The 13,849-nt window shown below is 40.7% G+C and overlaps 1 protein-coding gene across 4 annotated transcripts; it reads left to right on the top strand.

The window, feature by feature from the left end:
* Window positions 1-409: 409 nt before the first annotated feature.
* LOC110520413 (2-Hydroxyacid oxidase 2-like) lies at window positions 410-13,786 on the top strand. 4 transcript variants are annotated; one of them, XM_090230189.1, is made up of 9 exons: window positions 410-528; window positions 1,613-1,673; window positions 10,561-10,713; window positions 10,859-11,010; window positions 11,120-11,403; window positions 11,746-11,964; window positions 12,187-12,345; window positions 12,433-12,502; window positions 12,848-13,786. In XM_090230189.1, exons 2-9 carry the CDS (start codon window positions 1,654-1,656, stop codon window positions 12,904-12,906), a joined length of 1,116 nt encoding a protein of 371 aa, XP_090086315.1. In that variant the 5' UTR covers window positions 410-528; window positions 1,613-1,653; the 3' UTR covers window positions 12,907-13,786. The 4 variants fall into 4 exon arrangements, with proteins under 4 accessions (XP_090086315.1, XP_021453396.1, XP_021453397.1 ...); XM_021597721.3 differs by having other exon boundaries at window positions 418-528; window positions 10,543-10,713; XM_021597722.3 differs by having other exon boundaries at window positions 441-528; window positions 11,120-11,409.
* Window positions 13,787-13,849: the final 63 nt, after the last annotated feature.

Here is a 13,849-nt window from a genome sequence, read left to right as displayed (position 1 = left end):
GAAAAGATGTGTAGTGTGGGTATACAGCCTCCTTTGTAGGACCTTTCCAGAGGACTTTGACAGTAATGATTTACAGTCAACAGGGTACTGTGCACATGAAAAGATTAAGACAATAATGAATCAAGAATCCAAAAAGCGGTAGTCATTCAACTGTAACCAGGAGGACAGGATACACATGAATGTACACGCACACTATCTCGTAAGTGATGTGACTGTCGGCCACTCACCCACTCACTCTCACTCACTCACTCAGTCACCCACCTATCCATCCATACACCCATCAATACAATTGAAGAGAAGGGTTGCTATGCTATCCTATCTGCCACCCTTTATCAGGCATGTACAAAGAGAGAACAGGGGCCCCATACTGCTGACAGGGGATGTTAGTATTGAGCCAGTGTGTGTGAATGAGTGGAGGGGGAGTGGAGCTAGAGTTGCCCTGCCCCTGACACTGTCCTGCCCTGCACACTTGTGTCATATGAAAGGTGACAGGCTTGGAGAGCAAACTAGGACAGGTTAAAGGACAAGGTAAGACACCTCACATATTCCTCCTGTGTGTTTTCCCCAGGGCCTTTTTACATCATCTACTGTAGGACTACATCTATCAACATAGTAGAGAGAGGGAGAGAGGGAGAGGGAAGAAGACACTGTAAACTAAATGTACAAGATGTGCATTGCTCAGTAACACCATCACTTCCTGTATCTTTGGAAACTGATATGTAGCTGCTTTCTTTGATAAATATCAAAACATCTGAAGTCATAATCATTTACATGTGATGTGATCTACAGTAAACCAAACCGTGAATTTTCTTTCAAACGGTCATTTTATTTTCTGTCATATGTATGCTATCTTCCATAGATGTTTATTATAATACACACAGCTGCTCTTCTAGAAATGTACCATAACAATGTGCTTTGAACTCCCATTGAGAGCACCTAAATGACCAACATTGACAGGTGTAGAGAGGGAGGTAATTTATCATTCACAATCTATAGGACACAGGTTAACATTCATTTAACATCATGTTCATCGAACTTGACTGATATTTGTGGAGAATCATTACTTTAGAACTGATCGGATCTGAACCTTACCTGCAAGTCTATCTTACAAATTCTATAGAAGACATAATTGATGGGAAATAGTATGATCATTGTTTAAACAACTAATGTAGCGGTTTTTGACGTCACCTCATCTAAGGGTTTTTAATGTAGGCCTCAAAATTCAACACAAATCATTTTACAGTAGGCCACTTGAGATACAGTATTATGTCAACAGCCATTTTCATTTGAATGGCTGAACAGTGGGTATTTGACATGTCATGTTCTCTCGTTGAATGTGTGATAGCCTGGCATATTATACAGGTAGAGATTGAGCAGCTCTGTTTATAATCCCTTTATTCTGTATTGCACTGCCCTCATGTGTTCATGGATCACATTGTTGTCAATCACAGCATGGGAGATGTACAGTCAACAGTCATACACACCGCACAACAAAAAGCATCATTGAGTTTTTATGATTTGTGTTTTTTGATATTGTTTTATTGAAGGTTGACTATATATTTTTTGCTTTTCAATCTGGGGAAAAATCATTTGTATCTTCATTTTCTTCCAGGTTATGACTCTGCCAGGAGTATTGCATTTCATTCAGAGACAATGAGCACCAGCTGTAATCGGTGAGTGGTTCTCCATGGATGGCTACTCAGGTCAGCAGGTGAACTCAGCGACTGTCAGATACAGTCACACTCAGTAAACTCAGATAAAATTGCACAATAAAAATCTCTGTCAGGCAAACTCAAAGATAAACCTATGTCAGTTGAGGAGTCACTAACAACCCTGTGATAATTTGGTATGTAGACTACAGTAGTCGTTCAAGTTATTGTGTGCAATGTACTCTAAGTCTAGGTCACTGACCACCCTGCTATACATATACTGTAGTGCTGTGTGTTACTGACCATGCTGCGACTTGCCACATTCTGTGTGTTTTATGTGTAGGCCTAGTATGTATGTCCCCATCTGTGCTGTAGTATGTAATGTGCAACCACCCTCCCTTCTCTATGGCTTGCTGTGCCATCAGCACAATTCCAGCCTCTGTAAGCACAATGACTCCAAAGGTCACAGCGGGGTCACACTCACTGCCAGTGTTAATCTCTATGATAGTTTTATTTAACTCACACAAAAGCACACAATCACAAAATTGGAATTAGATCTAACTCTGAGCTGCATTGCTCTGTTAACCAGACAATTCCGAATGAATTTGTGTGTGTCTATGTCACTGAGGACTAGAGTGATTAGTTGTATCAGAATGATATTAGTAGACCCTTCATAATGTCATTTGACATGTTGCTGTGTGTGTTGCATTTCCGCTTTTTTGCTCACATGACCACCTCTATTGATGTGAGTTTTTTTCGCAGATTGACATTTCATGAAATGGCAATGACTAGATGAATACATTTATTTTAAAAAAATGTATACTGCCTGTTAAATGTCCAGACCAGTCTAAATCCACTTTTTCCTCACTGAAAGAGGATGGCCAGAACTTACCCATGCTGTTGCACAACGATTTAAATCAATCAGTCATCGTTTTAGACAAAGTATGATATTTTTTCACTTTAAGTGACAAATCTGACCTGCCCACTTCCTGCAAATCCATGTGATTGCAGTGTTTTTTCTTATGCTATTACATCCCAATTCTTTTCAGCCTACATTTAGTTTCAGGACTGAGTTTTATTTTAATGTTACCATCCACCAGCATGGCGTTGTTTATTAGTCAGAAACAGCTGCAAAGTTCTTCCTCTTCATGACTGAGATGAGTCAAACAGCCTTGTGTCCACTTGGCCGCCTGAGCCATGGAGCAAATTAAAATAGTGGGTGCAAACTTGTGTTTTTTTACACTAGGGCTGTTCTAGTCACAGTATTACCGCAACACCACAGTCATGAGTCAACACCACAGTCATGAGTCAACACCACAGTCATGAGACCGCAGTAAAATTCTATGTGACCATTGAGTCACAGTAATCTCCTGCTTGGAATCTGGACATGTATTGGTAGTACGTACCCAACTTGCTAACTACCATCAGCTCCTAATGGCCTGGTACTCAAGCACTCTATTGTCCCTCTAACCACTCTGATGTCAATGCAAATGCTAGCAAAAGTCACATAAATCACTTGTCTTCAAAACAGTATCACACTTTTAAAACTCACCCCACTGTGATGACCAATTCGAAGAAAGAAGCCCAACAGCAGGTTGAAACTGAGTGTTAAACATGGTAATTGTGAATGTTGTTTTCAAGCCTAACACAACAAAACAGATTTGACTTGGTTTCCCAAATTAAGCACTGGGTAGATGCAGGAACAGGGTTGGAGAGGCCATGGTATACAGTTTGGGCGGAATATAACCTGTCGCGCAGAGCATGCTCCTCACACAGTAGTTGATGCTTTGATTTAAATAAGTTCTCATATTTATTTGTCAGCTTGCTCATATTAAGCACATGATCTGATATAAAAACGAAGTAGCCTACCAGGCATCATTGAAAACCAGACGGTGGGAAAGCGTGCTGCCTTCATTCTCTATTCCAGTGCATACAGATGACATGGATTCTTCCTCTGCCCCTGTTCCTGACCATTTAATGAGGGGCCATTCTAAATCAAAACTAATTTTACATATTAGTAAAGACAAGATTAAATTGAGAATAGTCTGATCCAGAACATCCCAAACATGCTCAGTGGGTGACATTTGTAAGCAGGCCATGGAAGAACTGGGACATTTTCAGCTTCCAGGAATTGTGTACAGATCCTTGCGACATGAGACTGTGCATTATCATGCTGAAACATGAGGTGAATGGAATGACAATGGGCCTCAGGATCTCGTCACGGTATCTCTGTGCATTCAAATTGCTATCAATAAAATGCAATCTTGTTTGTTGTCTGTAGCTTATGCCTGCCCATACCATAATCCCAACTCCACCATGGGGCACTCTGTTCGCAACGTTGACATCAGCAAACCACTCGCCCACATGATGCCATACAAGTGGTCTGTGGATGTGAGGCCTGGTTGTACATACGGTCAAATTCTCTCAAACAACGATGGAGGCCGCTTATGTTAGGGAAACTAACATTCAATTCTCTGGCAACAGCTCTGGGGGACATTCCTGCAGTCAGCATGCCAATTGCACACACCCTCAAAACTTGAGGCATCTGTGGCATTGTGTGTGACAAAACTGAAAATTTCAGTGTGGCCTTACACTGTCCCCAGCACAAGGTAATGATCATGCTGTTTAATCAATTTCTTGATATGCCACACCTGTCAGGTGGATGGATTATCTTGGCAAATGAGAAATGCTCACTAACAGGGATGTAAACACATTTGTGCACAACATTTTTGAGAAAAAGCTTTTATGTGCATGGAACATTTCGTGGATCTTTTATTTCAGCTCATGAAACATGGGACCAACACTTTAAATGTTGCATTTATATTTTTGTTCAGTGTAAATATATATATATGAACATTTTATAAATGGTATAATTGGGTGTAATGATCCCGCCGTCACCCCAAGATGAAAGGTTTTGACCACTAAAGTTTTGCTTCACTATTCACTCCCCTGCTTTGATTGGTGTAACAGCTAGAAACGATAAGTGTGTAAAGGGTGAAATGGCACCCTTGAAAGAAAATTCCAGAAACTTACTGTAACGGATTTCCTCCTCTTCGTCAGAGGATGAGTAAGGATCGGACCAAAGCGCAGCGTTGTAAGTGTTCATGATATAATCTTTAATGAAACGAACTGAACACTGAAATACAAAACAATAAACGTGAAATATACAAAACCGAAACAGTACCGTGTGGACCAAACACTCACACGGAAAACAAACACCCACAAACCAAAAGTGAAACCCAGGCTACCTAAGTATGATTATCAAGCAGAGACAACTAACGACACCTGCCTCTGATTGAGAACCATACTAGGCCGAACACAAAAACCAACATAGAAAAACAAACAGACTGCCCACCCCAACTCACGCCCTGACCATACTAAAACAAAGAATAAAATAACAGAACTATGGTCAGAACGTGACACTTACAGTATATAGTGCCTTCAGAAAGTAGTCATACCCCTTGACTTATTCTATTTGTTGTCTTACAGCCTGAATTAAAAATAGATTTTTTTAAAACACACAATAGCCCATAATGACAAAGTGAAAACATGTTTTTAGACATTTTTGCAAATGTATTTAAAATAGAATACAGAAATATCTCATTTCCATAAGTATTCACACCCCTGAGTCAAAACATGTTAGAATCACCTTTGGCAGCGATTACAGCTGTGAGACTTTCTGGGTAAGTCTCTAAGAGCTTTGCACACCTGGATTGTACAATATTTGCCCATTATTCTTTTCAGAATTTTTTTAATTGGTTGTTGATCATGGCTAGACAACCATTTTCAAGTTTTGCCATAGATTTTCAATCAGATTTAAGTCAAAACTGTAACTCGGCCACTCAGGAACATTCACTGTCTTCTTGGTAAGCAACCGCAGTGTAGATTTTGCCAAGTGTTTTAGTGTATTGTCCTGCTGAAAGGTGAATTAATCTTCCAGTCTCTGGTGGAAAGCAGACTGAATCAGGTTTTCCTCTAGGATTTTGTCTGTGCTTAGCTGCCTTCTGTTTCTTTTTTATCCTGAAAAACTCCCCAGTCCTTAACAATTACAAGCATACCCATAACATGATGAAGCCACCATTATGCTTGAAAATATGGAGTGTTCCCCAAACATAACACTGTATTCAGGACAAAAATTAATTGCTTTGCCACATTTTTTGCAGCATTACTTTAGTGCCTTGTTGCAAACAGGATGCATGTTTGGGAATATTTGTATTATGTACAGGCTTCCTTCTTTTCACTCTGTCAATTAGATTAGTATTGTAGAGTAACTCAAATGTTGTTGATCCATCCTCAGTTTTCTCCTATCACAGCCATTAAACTCTGTAACTGTTTTAAAGTCTACATTGGCCTCATGGTAAAATCCCTGATCGGTTTTCTTCCTCTCCAGCAACTGAGTTAGGAAGGACGCCTGTATCTTTGTAGCGACTGGATCTATTGATATTCCATCCAAAGTGTAATGAATAACTTCACCATGCTCAAAGGAATATTCAATGTCTGCTTTTTTTTTTACCCATCTACCAATACATGCCCTTCTTTGCGAGGCATTGGAAACCCCCTCCGGTCGTTGTGGATGAATATGTGTTTGAAATTCACTGCTTGACTGAGGGACCTTACATATAATTGTATGTGTGGGGTACAGAGATGAGGTAGTCATTCAAAAATCATGTTAAACACTATTACTGCACACGGAGTGAGTCCATGCAACTTATTATGTGACTTGTTAAGCACATTTTTACTCCTGAACTTAATTAGATTTCCCATAACAATAGGTTTGAATACTTACTGACACAATACATTTCAGATTTTCATTTTTAATTGATTTGTAAACTTTTTGAAAAACATAATTCCACTTTGAGGGATATTGTGTGTAAGCCAGTGACCAAAAAAATCTAAATGTAATCTATTTTAAATTCAGGCTGTTGTAACACAACAAAATGTAGAAAAAGTCAAGGGGTGTGAATACTTTCTGAAAGCACTGTAATTACTGAACATGTCATTTGTGGCGTGCATGATCATGAGCAAAGTCATTGTAGTCTATCATTTAACTTCCCCTGTAAGAACCCTGAGCATGGGCTTTCTTGGTCCCGTGTTGCTCAGTTAGTAGAGCATGGTGCTTGCAACGCCAGGGGTGTGGGTTCAATTCCCACAGGGACCAGTACAAAGATGTATGCACTCACAATTATAAGTTGCTCTGGATAAAAGTGTTTACTAAAGTATAAAATGCTTTACTGCAGCCTACCTACCAAAGGTTGCACCATGTCCTTTATAATGTAGAAAAACACATATCTTTCAATAGTTATCAATATGACCAGAGTTTCATCTTGTTCTTTTTAACTCTTTCAATCACAGATTCACGGAAGCAATTTATGGAGGATGCCAAAACTTAAAATAGCAATAGATGGCAAAGACAAAGATAGACCAGTGGTTTAAAACAAATCAATAAAAAACGGTGTGCAGGTGGGTTTGGAAGCCCAAAGGATTATATCAAAACCACAAAACAATATACAATAGATAAGTTCAAAGATAAAACAGATAACAAAACCCACCAATCCTAAATGTACAAATAAACCGATCAGCAATCACAATAAAATAATAAACAGCATATGTTTTTTTTTATGTGTGTGTGTGTGTATGTGTGTGTGGGGGGGGGGGGGGGGGGGGGGTGAGTGTGTGAGAGTTGGGCTATATGGAGGAGATTACTGAGTAGTTTGGTTCATCAGGCTGACCCCCAGTCTTCGTTATTGAGGGAATTTTGACAATGTGAAGATAAGAATTCCAGAGTATGGTACCTCTGTATCTGATAGAGAATTGACTACGTGAGGTGCGACAGAGAGGAAGGTGAAGGTTATCGCAGCGTCTTGCGTTATATAGATGGATTTCAAAATAAACCTGGAAGAATCCATGGAAGGGTTTAGGTGAACTGTTTTTGAGGCATGAGTATTTGTAGATGAAAATGCACAATTGGCGTACATTGATGTCGTATATAGACAATATTTCAAGTTTCTTAAACAAAGGTGCAGATAGAGCCAGGTAATTAGAGGAGGTGGCTAGTCTTGCAAATGTATTTCGTATGATGAGTAATTTTTGTATGTAGGAGAAATATTTACTGGCCCAGACAATATAACAGTAAATGAGATATGGGTAAATGAAGCTATAGTAAAGAGTAAGGAAGCAAGACTGATGAACCAAACCACTAATCTTCCTAATGACACCAACAGATTTCATCACTTCGCTGCACACCTACTGAATATGATCTTTCCAGGACAACTGTTCATCAATAAGAAATATGAGTAATCTAGTGGATGTGACTTGATCCATATCAGTCCTACCAATTGGGATTCTGGCTTTTTTTTTTTTTTTACAATATTTCTTGTTCTAACTAGTGAATACAATAAAGTTAGATTTTTTTTAAACATTTCAAGATCATTTGTATATCTGAAACCATTCAGAAATTTGGTCATGCCTGAGTTGGCTTCATTAATTAGTGAATCAAAATTCTTGTGTGATAAAATCAAATTGGTATCATCAGCAAAGAGAATGGGAAGTAAGACATTTATTTTGTATTAATGTTTTTATTGAACCTTTATTTAACTAGGCATGTCATTCTTATTTACAATAACGGCCTACCCCAGCCAAACCCGGACGGCGCCAGGTCAATTGTGCGCCGCCCTATGGGAAATAACGATACAACCAATTATATGTATAATCAGCTATATTCGGTTAGTATGCTAGCTAGCTACACTGACAGCTGTCAGTGCCCTATTTGTTGATGTTTATCAAATCCACATGAAAATTCCAACACCTAATTTGTGAATATGTATAAGTAGCCTTCGTCATTCTTCGGAGATGAAACCTAAACATACATTTCCTCTCTAGGACAGGACATTACATTGAAATACTGGCGTACACCCTATTCTATCCAATGCCGTAGAGAAATAGATAGGTGAGGTCAAACTAGCCCGGTTCATTGGAAAATGAAAATTGTTAATATTTTGTGGTAGCCAGGCTCGGCAAGGGAAGATTCTGCAAATGGAAAAGCTTATTTGGAAGAAGATTAAAAGCCATGTCCCTTGTGCTTACTCTAGGTTGAGGAGAGTCATCACTGGGGTCCCAATATCTATGTCCATAGATGATATTAAAGAACATGTGAAGGGAGGAAGAGTGATAGAGGCCAAAAGGTTGATCCGTAGAAAAGAAAGTCAACGAAGTGAAAGCTTACCAGTGCTGCTGAGGTTTGAAAAGGTTTTACCTGGAAAAGTACAGATAGTTTCAATGTCAGAGAATTTGTCCCATCCCCATGGCAGTGTTTAAATGCCAAAGAATGGGTCATGTAGCAGTTCAGTGTAAAGGAAAGAAGAGATGTGCCACGTGTGGAGAGGAACATGATTACGGTGAATGTGGAAGCAATATGAAGGCCAAGTGTTGTAATTGTGGGGGGGGACATAGTGCAGCATTTGGTGGATGCCAGGTGCAGAGAGAGGCTCAGAGATATATAATCATTCATGATGTATCATATGCAGAGTCTGTAAAACAGATTGGTGGAATGAATGGGCTGTGTCACTTTGACACTTTGATAGTGAACATAGTTTTCATTGGTAAGGTTATCAACATGACTCGGTTTGTGGAAAGCACAAATGCCAGGTTGAAGGTTATAGTGGATATGACAAAATAGTTATTGGGGGTAGCATATGTTCCTGTTGAAATGGTAGAAGTTAGTAGGGATTTATTTGGTCATTTAATGTTATTTTCTTAGTAGTACAGAATTAAGCAAACCATGATTGATTGCACACTCCAGCAAAGTAGGTGGCGGCATGCACCTTAAACGTTTGTTTGCGGACCACCATGATATCATAGAAGAAGAAGAAGTAGTGGCGTCAACTTCCTCTGGGGGGGGTCTATAATAGTTAAACTACTCAAATGAAGACAATGAGATTCATAGGCTGCTGTAATTATTTTTTAGAAATGGAAAAAGATGAATATGACTGCACTGTTATGTTTTCTGGCATTTTGATTGTGTAGATTGCTTTCTCTGTTGTGATAATTGCTTAGTATTGTACTAGTCCACTAGGAATATTTACAATAAACATGGGTGTTGGCAAGTTGGCTAGTTTTGTATTGTGTCCTTAATTAACTTTAGGTTATTTGAGGTCATCTCTGTGCGTACAGATCCAAGCCCAGCTGTATTTCCAATGCAGTTGTCACGTTCTGACCTTTATTTCCTTTGTTTTGTCATTATTTAGTATGGTCAGGGCGTGAGTTGGGGTGGGCAGTCTATGTTTGTTTTTCTATGATTTGGGTATTTCTATGTTTCGGCCTAGTACGTTTCTCATTCAGAGGCAGGTGTCATTAGTTGTCTCTGATTGAGAATCATACTTAGGTAGCCTGGGTTTGACTGTGTGTTTGTTTCTGTGTTTTTCACCACACGGTACTGTTTTGGGTTTCGTTCATTGTTTGTATTCAGTTCGTGTACATTTTTGTATTAAAAGAACCATGGACACTTACCATGCTGCATATTGGTCCTCCGATCCTTTTCGCCTCTCCTCTTCAGAAGAGGAGGAAATCCCTTACAGCAGTGTGTAATGTTGTGTAGCTTAGTTTAATTCACCATCCCAGCAGCGCAAAAGACTCGCTGTTGAGCCAAAATCATTTGGGTCGAAAGCTCTGAAAGCCAGGTTCTGGTGACACCACAAACATTTCCACACTGTATTCTTGTGAAATATGCACCAGAAGCTGTTTGCAGTTATGATGTGTTTCAATTGCACAACAATGTACAGTGATTTTACTGTGTTAAATCTCCAATGCCATAACTATTTCTCCAGTTCTGCTTTTAAGACAGGCTTACCTGATAGTGTAATTGACAACATTGCTTTACATCTGCTGTCCCTGACAGTGATCATATATCCCACAGAGAGGGGATCCGCTGTGCTGAGATGGCTATGGTATGTCTCACAGATTTTGAGGAGTATGCCAAAGAGCACCTCTCCAAGGCAACCTGGGACTACTACGCAGCCGGAGCAGACGAGTGCTGCACCAGGGATGACAATCTGCTGGCCTACAAACGGTAGGTGCTTCTCCCTGTCCTGTAAACTACAAGACATACAATTCAATGTCACAAAAACCACTCAACAACACCACATGTCAAACTGGAGTGCTAGGAAGATCTGGTAACAATGTGACTCAAAATAATACATTTGTCTCTGTCCCAGGATCCGTCTGCGACCACGGATTCTACGAGATGTGTCGGTGAGTGACACCAGGACCACGGTGCAGGGCACAGAGATCAGCTTCCCTGTGGGCATCGCCCCCACTGCCTTCCACTGCCTGGCCTGGCATGAGGGAGAGATGGCCACTGCCAGGGGTGAGGACTAGGAGGGGTTTAACAGCTGTAGAGGTTGAGCTCTGCAGAGCAATAGCTTTGTTGTCAGTGTATCCTAGGGGTGATCAACTCAAAAGCTCTCTTTCCTCAGGTACGGAGGCAGTGAACACCTGTTACATCACCAGTACCTACTCCACCTGCTCTGTGGAGGAGATCGTGGCTGCAGCGCCTAACGGCTACCGTTGGTTCCAGCTCTATGTGTACCGGGACAGGAAGCTGTCTGAGTCGATCGTTCACCGTGTGGAGGCCCTGGGCTACAAAGCCTTGGTCCTCACCGTCGACGTGCCCTACACTGGGAAGCGGCGCAACGATATACGCAACCAGTTCAAGCTCCCGCCCCACCTCAAGGTCAAAAACTTTGACGGGGTCATCCAGGTAATGGTAAAATAAACATATTTTTTGCTTTTCTAGATTAAATATTTTTAACAGTAATGATTTAACCGTAAAATCATATTGGGACCATTTCTCGGACAAAGATTCATCATAATTTTGGATTAAGAAGTACTTTCAATGAAGAATCTCTATTGAACATTTAGTCCTTTTTAGTCCAGGACTAGGCTTAATCTGTGTCCAGGAAACTAGCCCATAGTGCGCATAGTAGAGACAGCTGCTTTTGAATGATTGAATAAATCCAACGAATGCATTTCCCCTGAGGCGTCCTTCTGTGTGTATATGTTACTGTACTGTATGTTTGTGTACTGCATTTTATGTCTGTAGGAGGCTGCGAGTTCTGAAGAGTATGGTATCCCCTCCAACACCCTGGACCCCTCCATCAGCTGGAAGGACGTATACTGGCTGCAGTCTCTCACCCGCCTTCCCATCATCATCAAGGGCATCCTGACCAAGGAAGATGCTGAGCTGGCCGTGGAGCACGGCGTCCAGGGCATCATCGTGTCCAACCATGGAGGACGCCAGCTGGACGGGGGGCCCGCCACAGTAAGAACGGGGACAAATTACACCACCTCGTCCTCATGTCCCTTCTATTTCACTCTACAATCAGCAAGCCAAACAATATTTAGTTAATGAAATGGTGATATTAAAGGGCTGTTCATTTGAGGACTCCTACTGTACAGTAGGAGTCCTTAAATTTACTGTCCTTTATGTCATGGCTAAGTAGGCTTTTCTTCTCTACCTCCCTCTGCTCTCTCTAACACACAGATAGATGCCCTATCTGAGATCGTGGATACGGTTCAAGGGCGTATCGAGGTGTATCTGGACGGGGGAATTCGCACCGGTAGTGACGTGTTGAAGGCCGTAGCTCTGGGAGCCAAGTGTGTGTTCATCGGGAGGCCAGCCGTGTGGGGCCTTGCCTATAAAGTAACTATTAACGTTGTGTGTCATCAACCTATTAAGTTAAGATACTGAGAGTAACGACTGTCTTGCTGCCTGTGTTTGTTTACTCAGGGCGAGGAGGGGGTGAGGGAGGTACTACAGATCCTCAACGATGAGTTCCGTCTGTCAATGGCTCTGTCTGGTGAGTGAGGAACAAAACGTCTTTTTTGTTTGAGCCAGGTTGCTACAACAGGAAAATAATTCTACAGCAATAGGACATGTGAATTATTATGTGGATTATAATTAATGGACATTGTTGTAAGGGTTGATACATTTGAAGTGGAAATGACAATCTTTAGAATACTTTTTAAACCTCAAATACACTACACATTTGCATTTCCTGCTGTGCAAGAACATTTTTAGCAACAAATTAAGATTCTACATCTGTAATTATATTATTTCCAGTCTGAGATTAAAAAGCCTTAGCTATCATTACATCAACCTCATAACAATGCAACAAATGTTTTGTTGGTCTTTCCTCCCCCAGGGTGCAGAAACGTGGCTGAGATCAACAGGAACCTCATCCAGTTCTCTAAATTGACTTGACAGCAGGGGGCGCCAGAAACAGCCAGACGACTATGAGGAAGCAACAAAACGGAGCTATCTTCTCAATCAGTATAACTTCGAACTAAACCGGAATTTGGGACAACAAAACAATACCTGTCACATGAATCATAATGAACTGAATCTGACATCAATCTAATACATCAACTTTAATAGTTGAATCCAATGTGGCTGCCTGAATTCTTGTGGGGAAATAACTGGACATTTCAATACAAGCAGCTTCCATATGATATAACCAGCAAAATATGGTAATCACTCAGCTGAGATATGTTGACATGATATAGATCATGCCGTTTAACCTATTCCTAACTCTCATTGGCTGCAGGCCCAGTGTTAACCCATGTATGATTGAGAGGCCTGATATTGTGTCTCTGATACAGTGACTAAAGTTTAGGGAATTGTGAAGGTGGTCTGCCTTTAGATCAATGTTTAACAGAGATCCCTCAGTCAAAGCAGATCTGAGGGTTAAATGATTGATCCCTTCTGGTTTGATTGTAATAACTGTTCTGGATGGTGAGGTGGAATACGGTTGTGAATGCAGCAGTGAGAGGAGTGTGGTTGATTGGTTGATAGAGTGATGTAACATGGCCATTTGGAATTCCAGTTCCTAATCCTCTGAGAACAGTGTGATTTGATTCAGAACCCTGGAGACACAATGACATGACAACTCATAGAAAAAAGAATGAATAGAATGGACTTGGAAGTGCTAACCCTGGCAATTGACTGGTAAACTCATGGGTACACTTGCAATGACTGCCTGGTGTTAAGATACAATCATTTCCATGGTATTTTGGAATGTTCCATCAACTGATTCTGGAGTGCCGTGGTAATGTAGAATGTTCATTAAAATGATGCTAACTGATGTGGCTCATGCAATGGAGTGTGTTTTTTGTCAGTTGAATTGACTCAACAAATCACAGCACAG

Source organism: Oncorhynchus mykiss, chromosome 3 (genome assembly GCF_057628025.1).
Source record: "Oncorhynchus mykiss isolate SJ-2025 chromosome 3, ASM5762802v1, whole genome shotgun sequence".
In the NCBI taxonomy this organism is placed as follows: domain Eukaryota; kingdom Metazoa; phylum Chordata; class Actinopteri; order Salmoniformes; family Salmonidae; genus Oncorhynchus; species Oncorhynchus mykiss.
This window is presented reverse-complemented; position numbering and strand designations above follow the sequence as displayed.

Bases quoted from the DNA above. Each gene is read 5' to 3' on its own strand.
- LOC110520413 (XM_021597720.3), top strand. From the start codon at position 1,654: ATGAGCACCAGCTGTAATCG. The intron at 10,714-10,858 runs GTAGGTGCTTCT...TCTCTGTCCCAG, and splicing joins AATCTGCTGGCCTACAAACG to GATCCGTCTGCGACCACGGA. The intron at 11,965-12,186 runs GTAAGAACGGGG...TCTAACACACAG, and splicing joins TGGACGGGGGGCCCGCCACA to ATAGATGCCCTATCTGAGAT.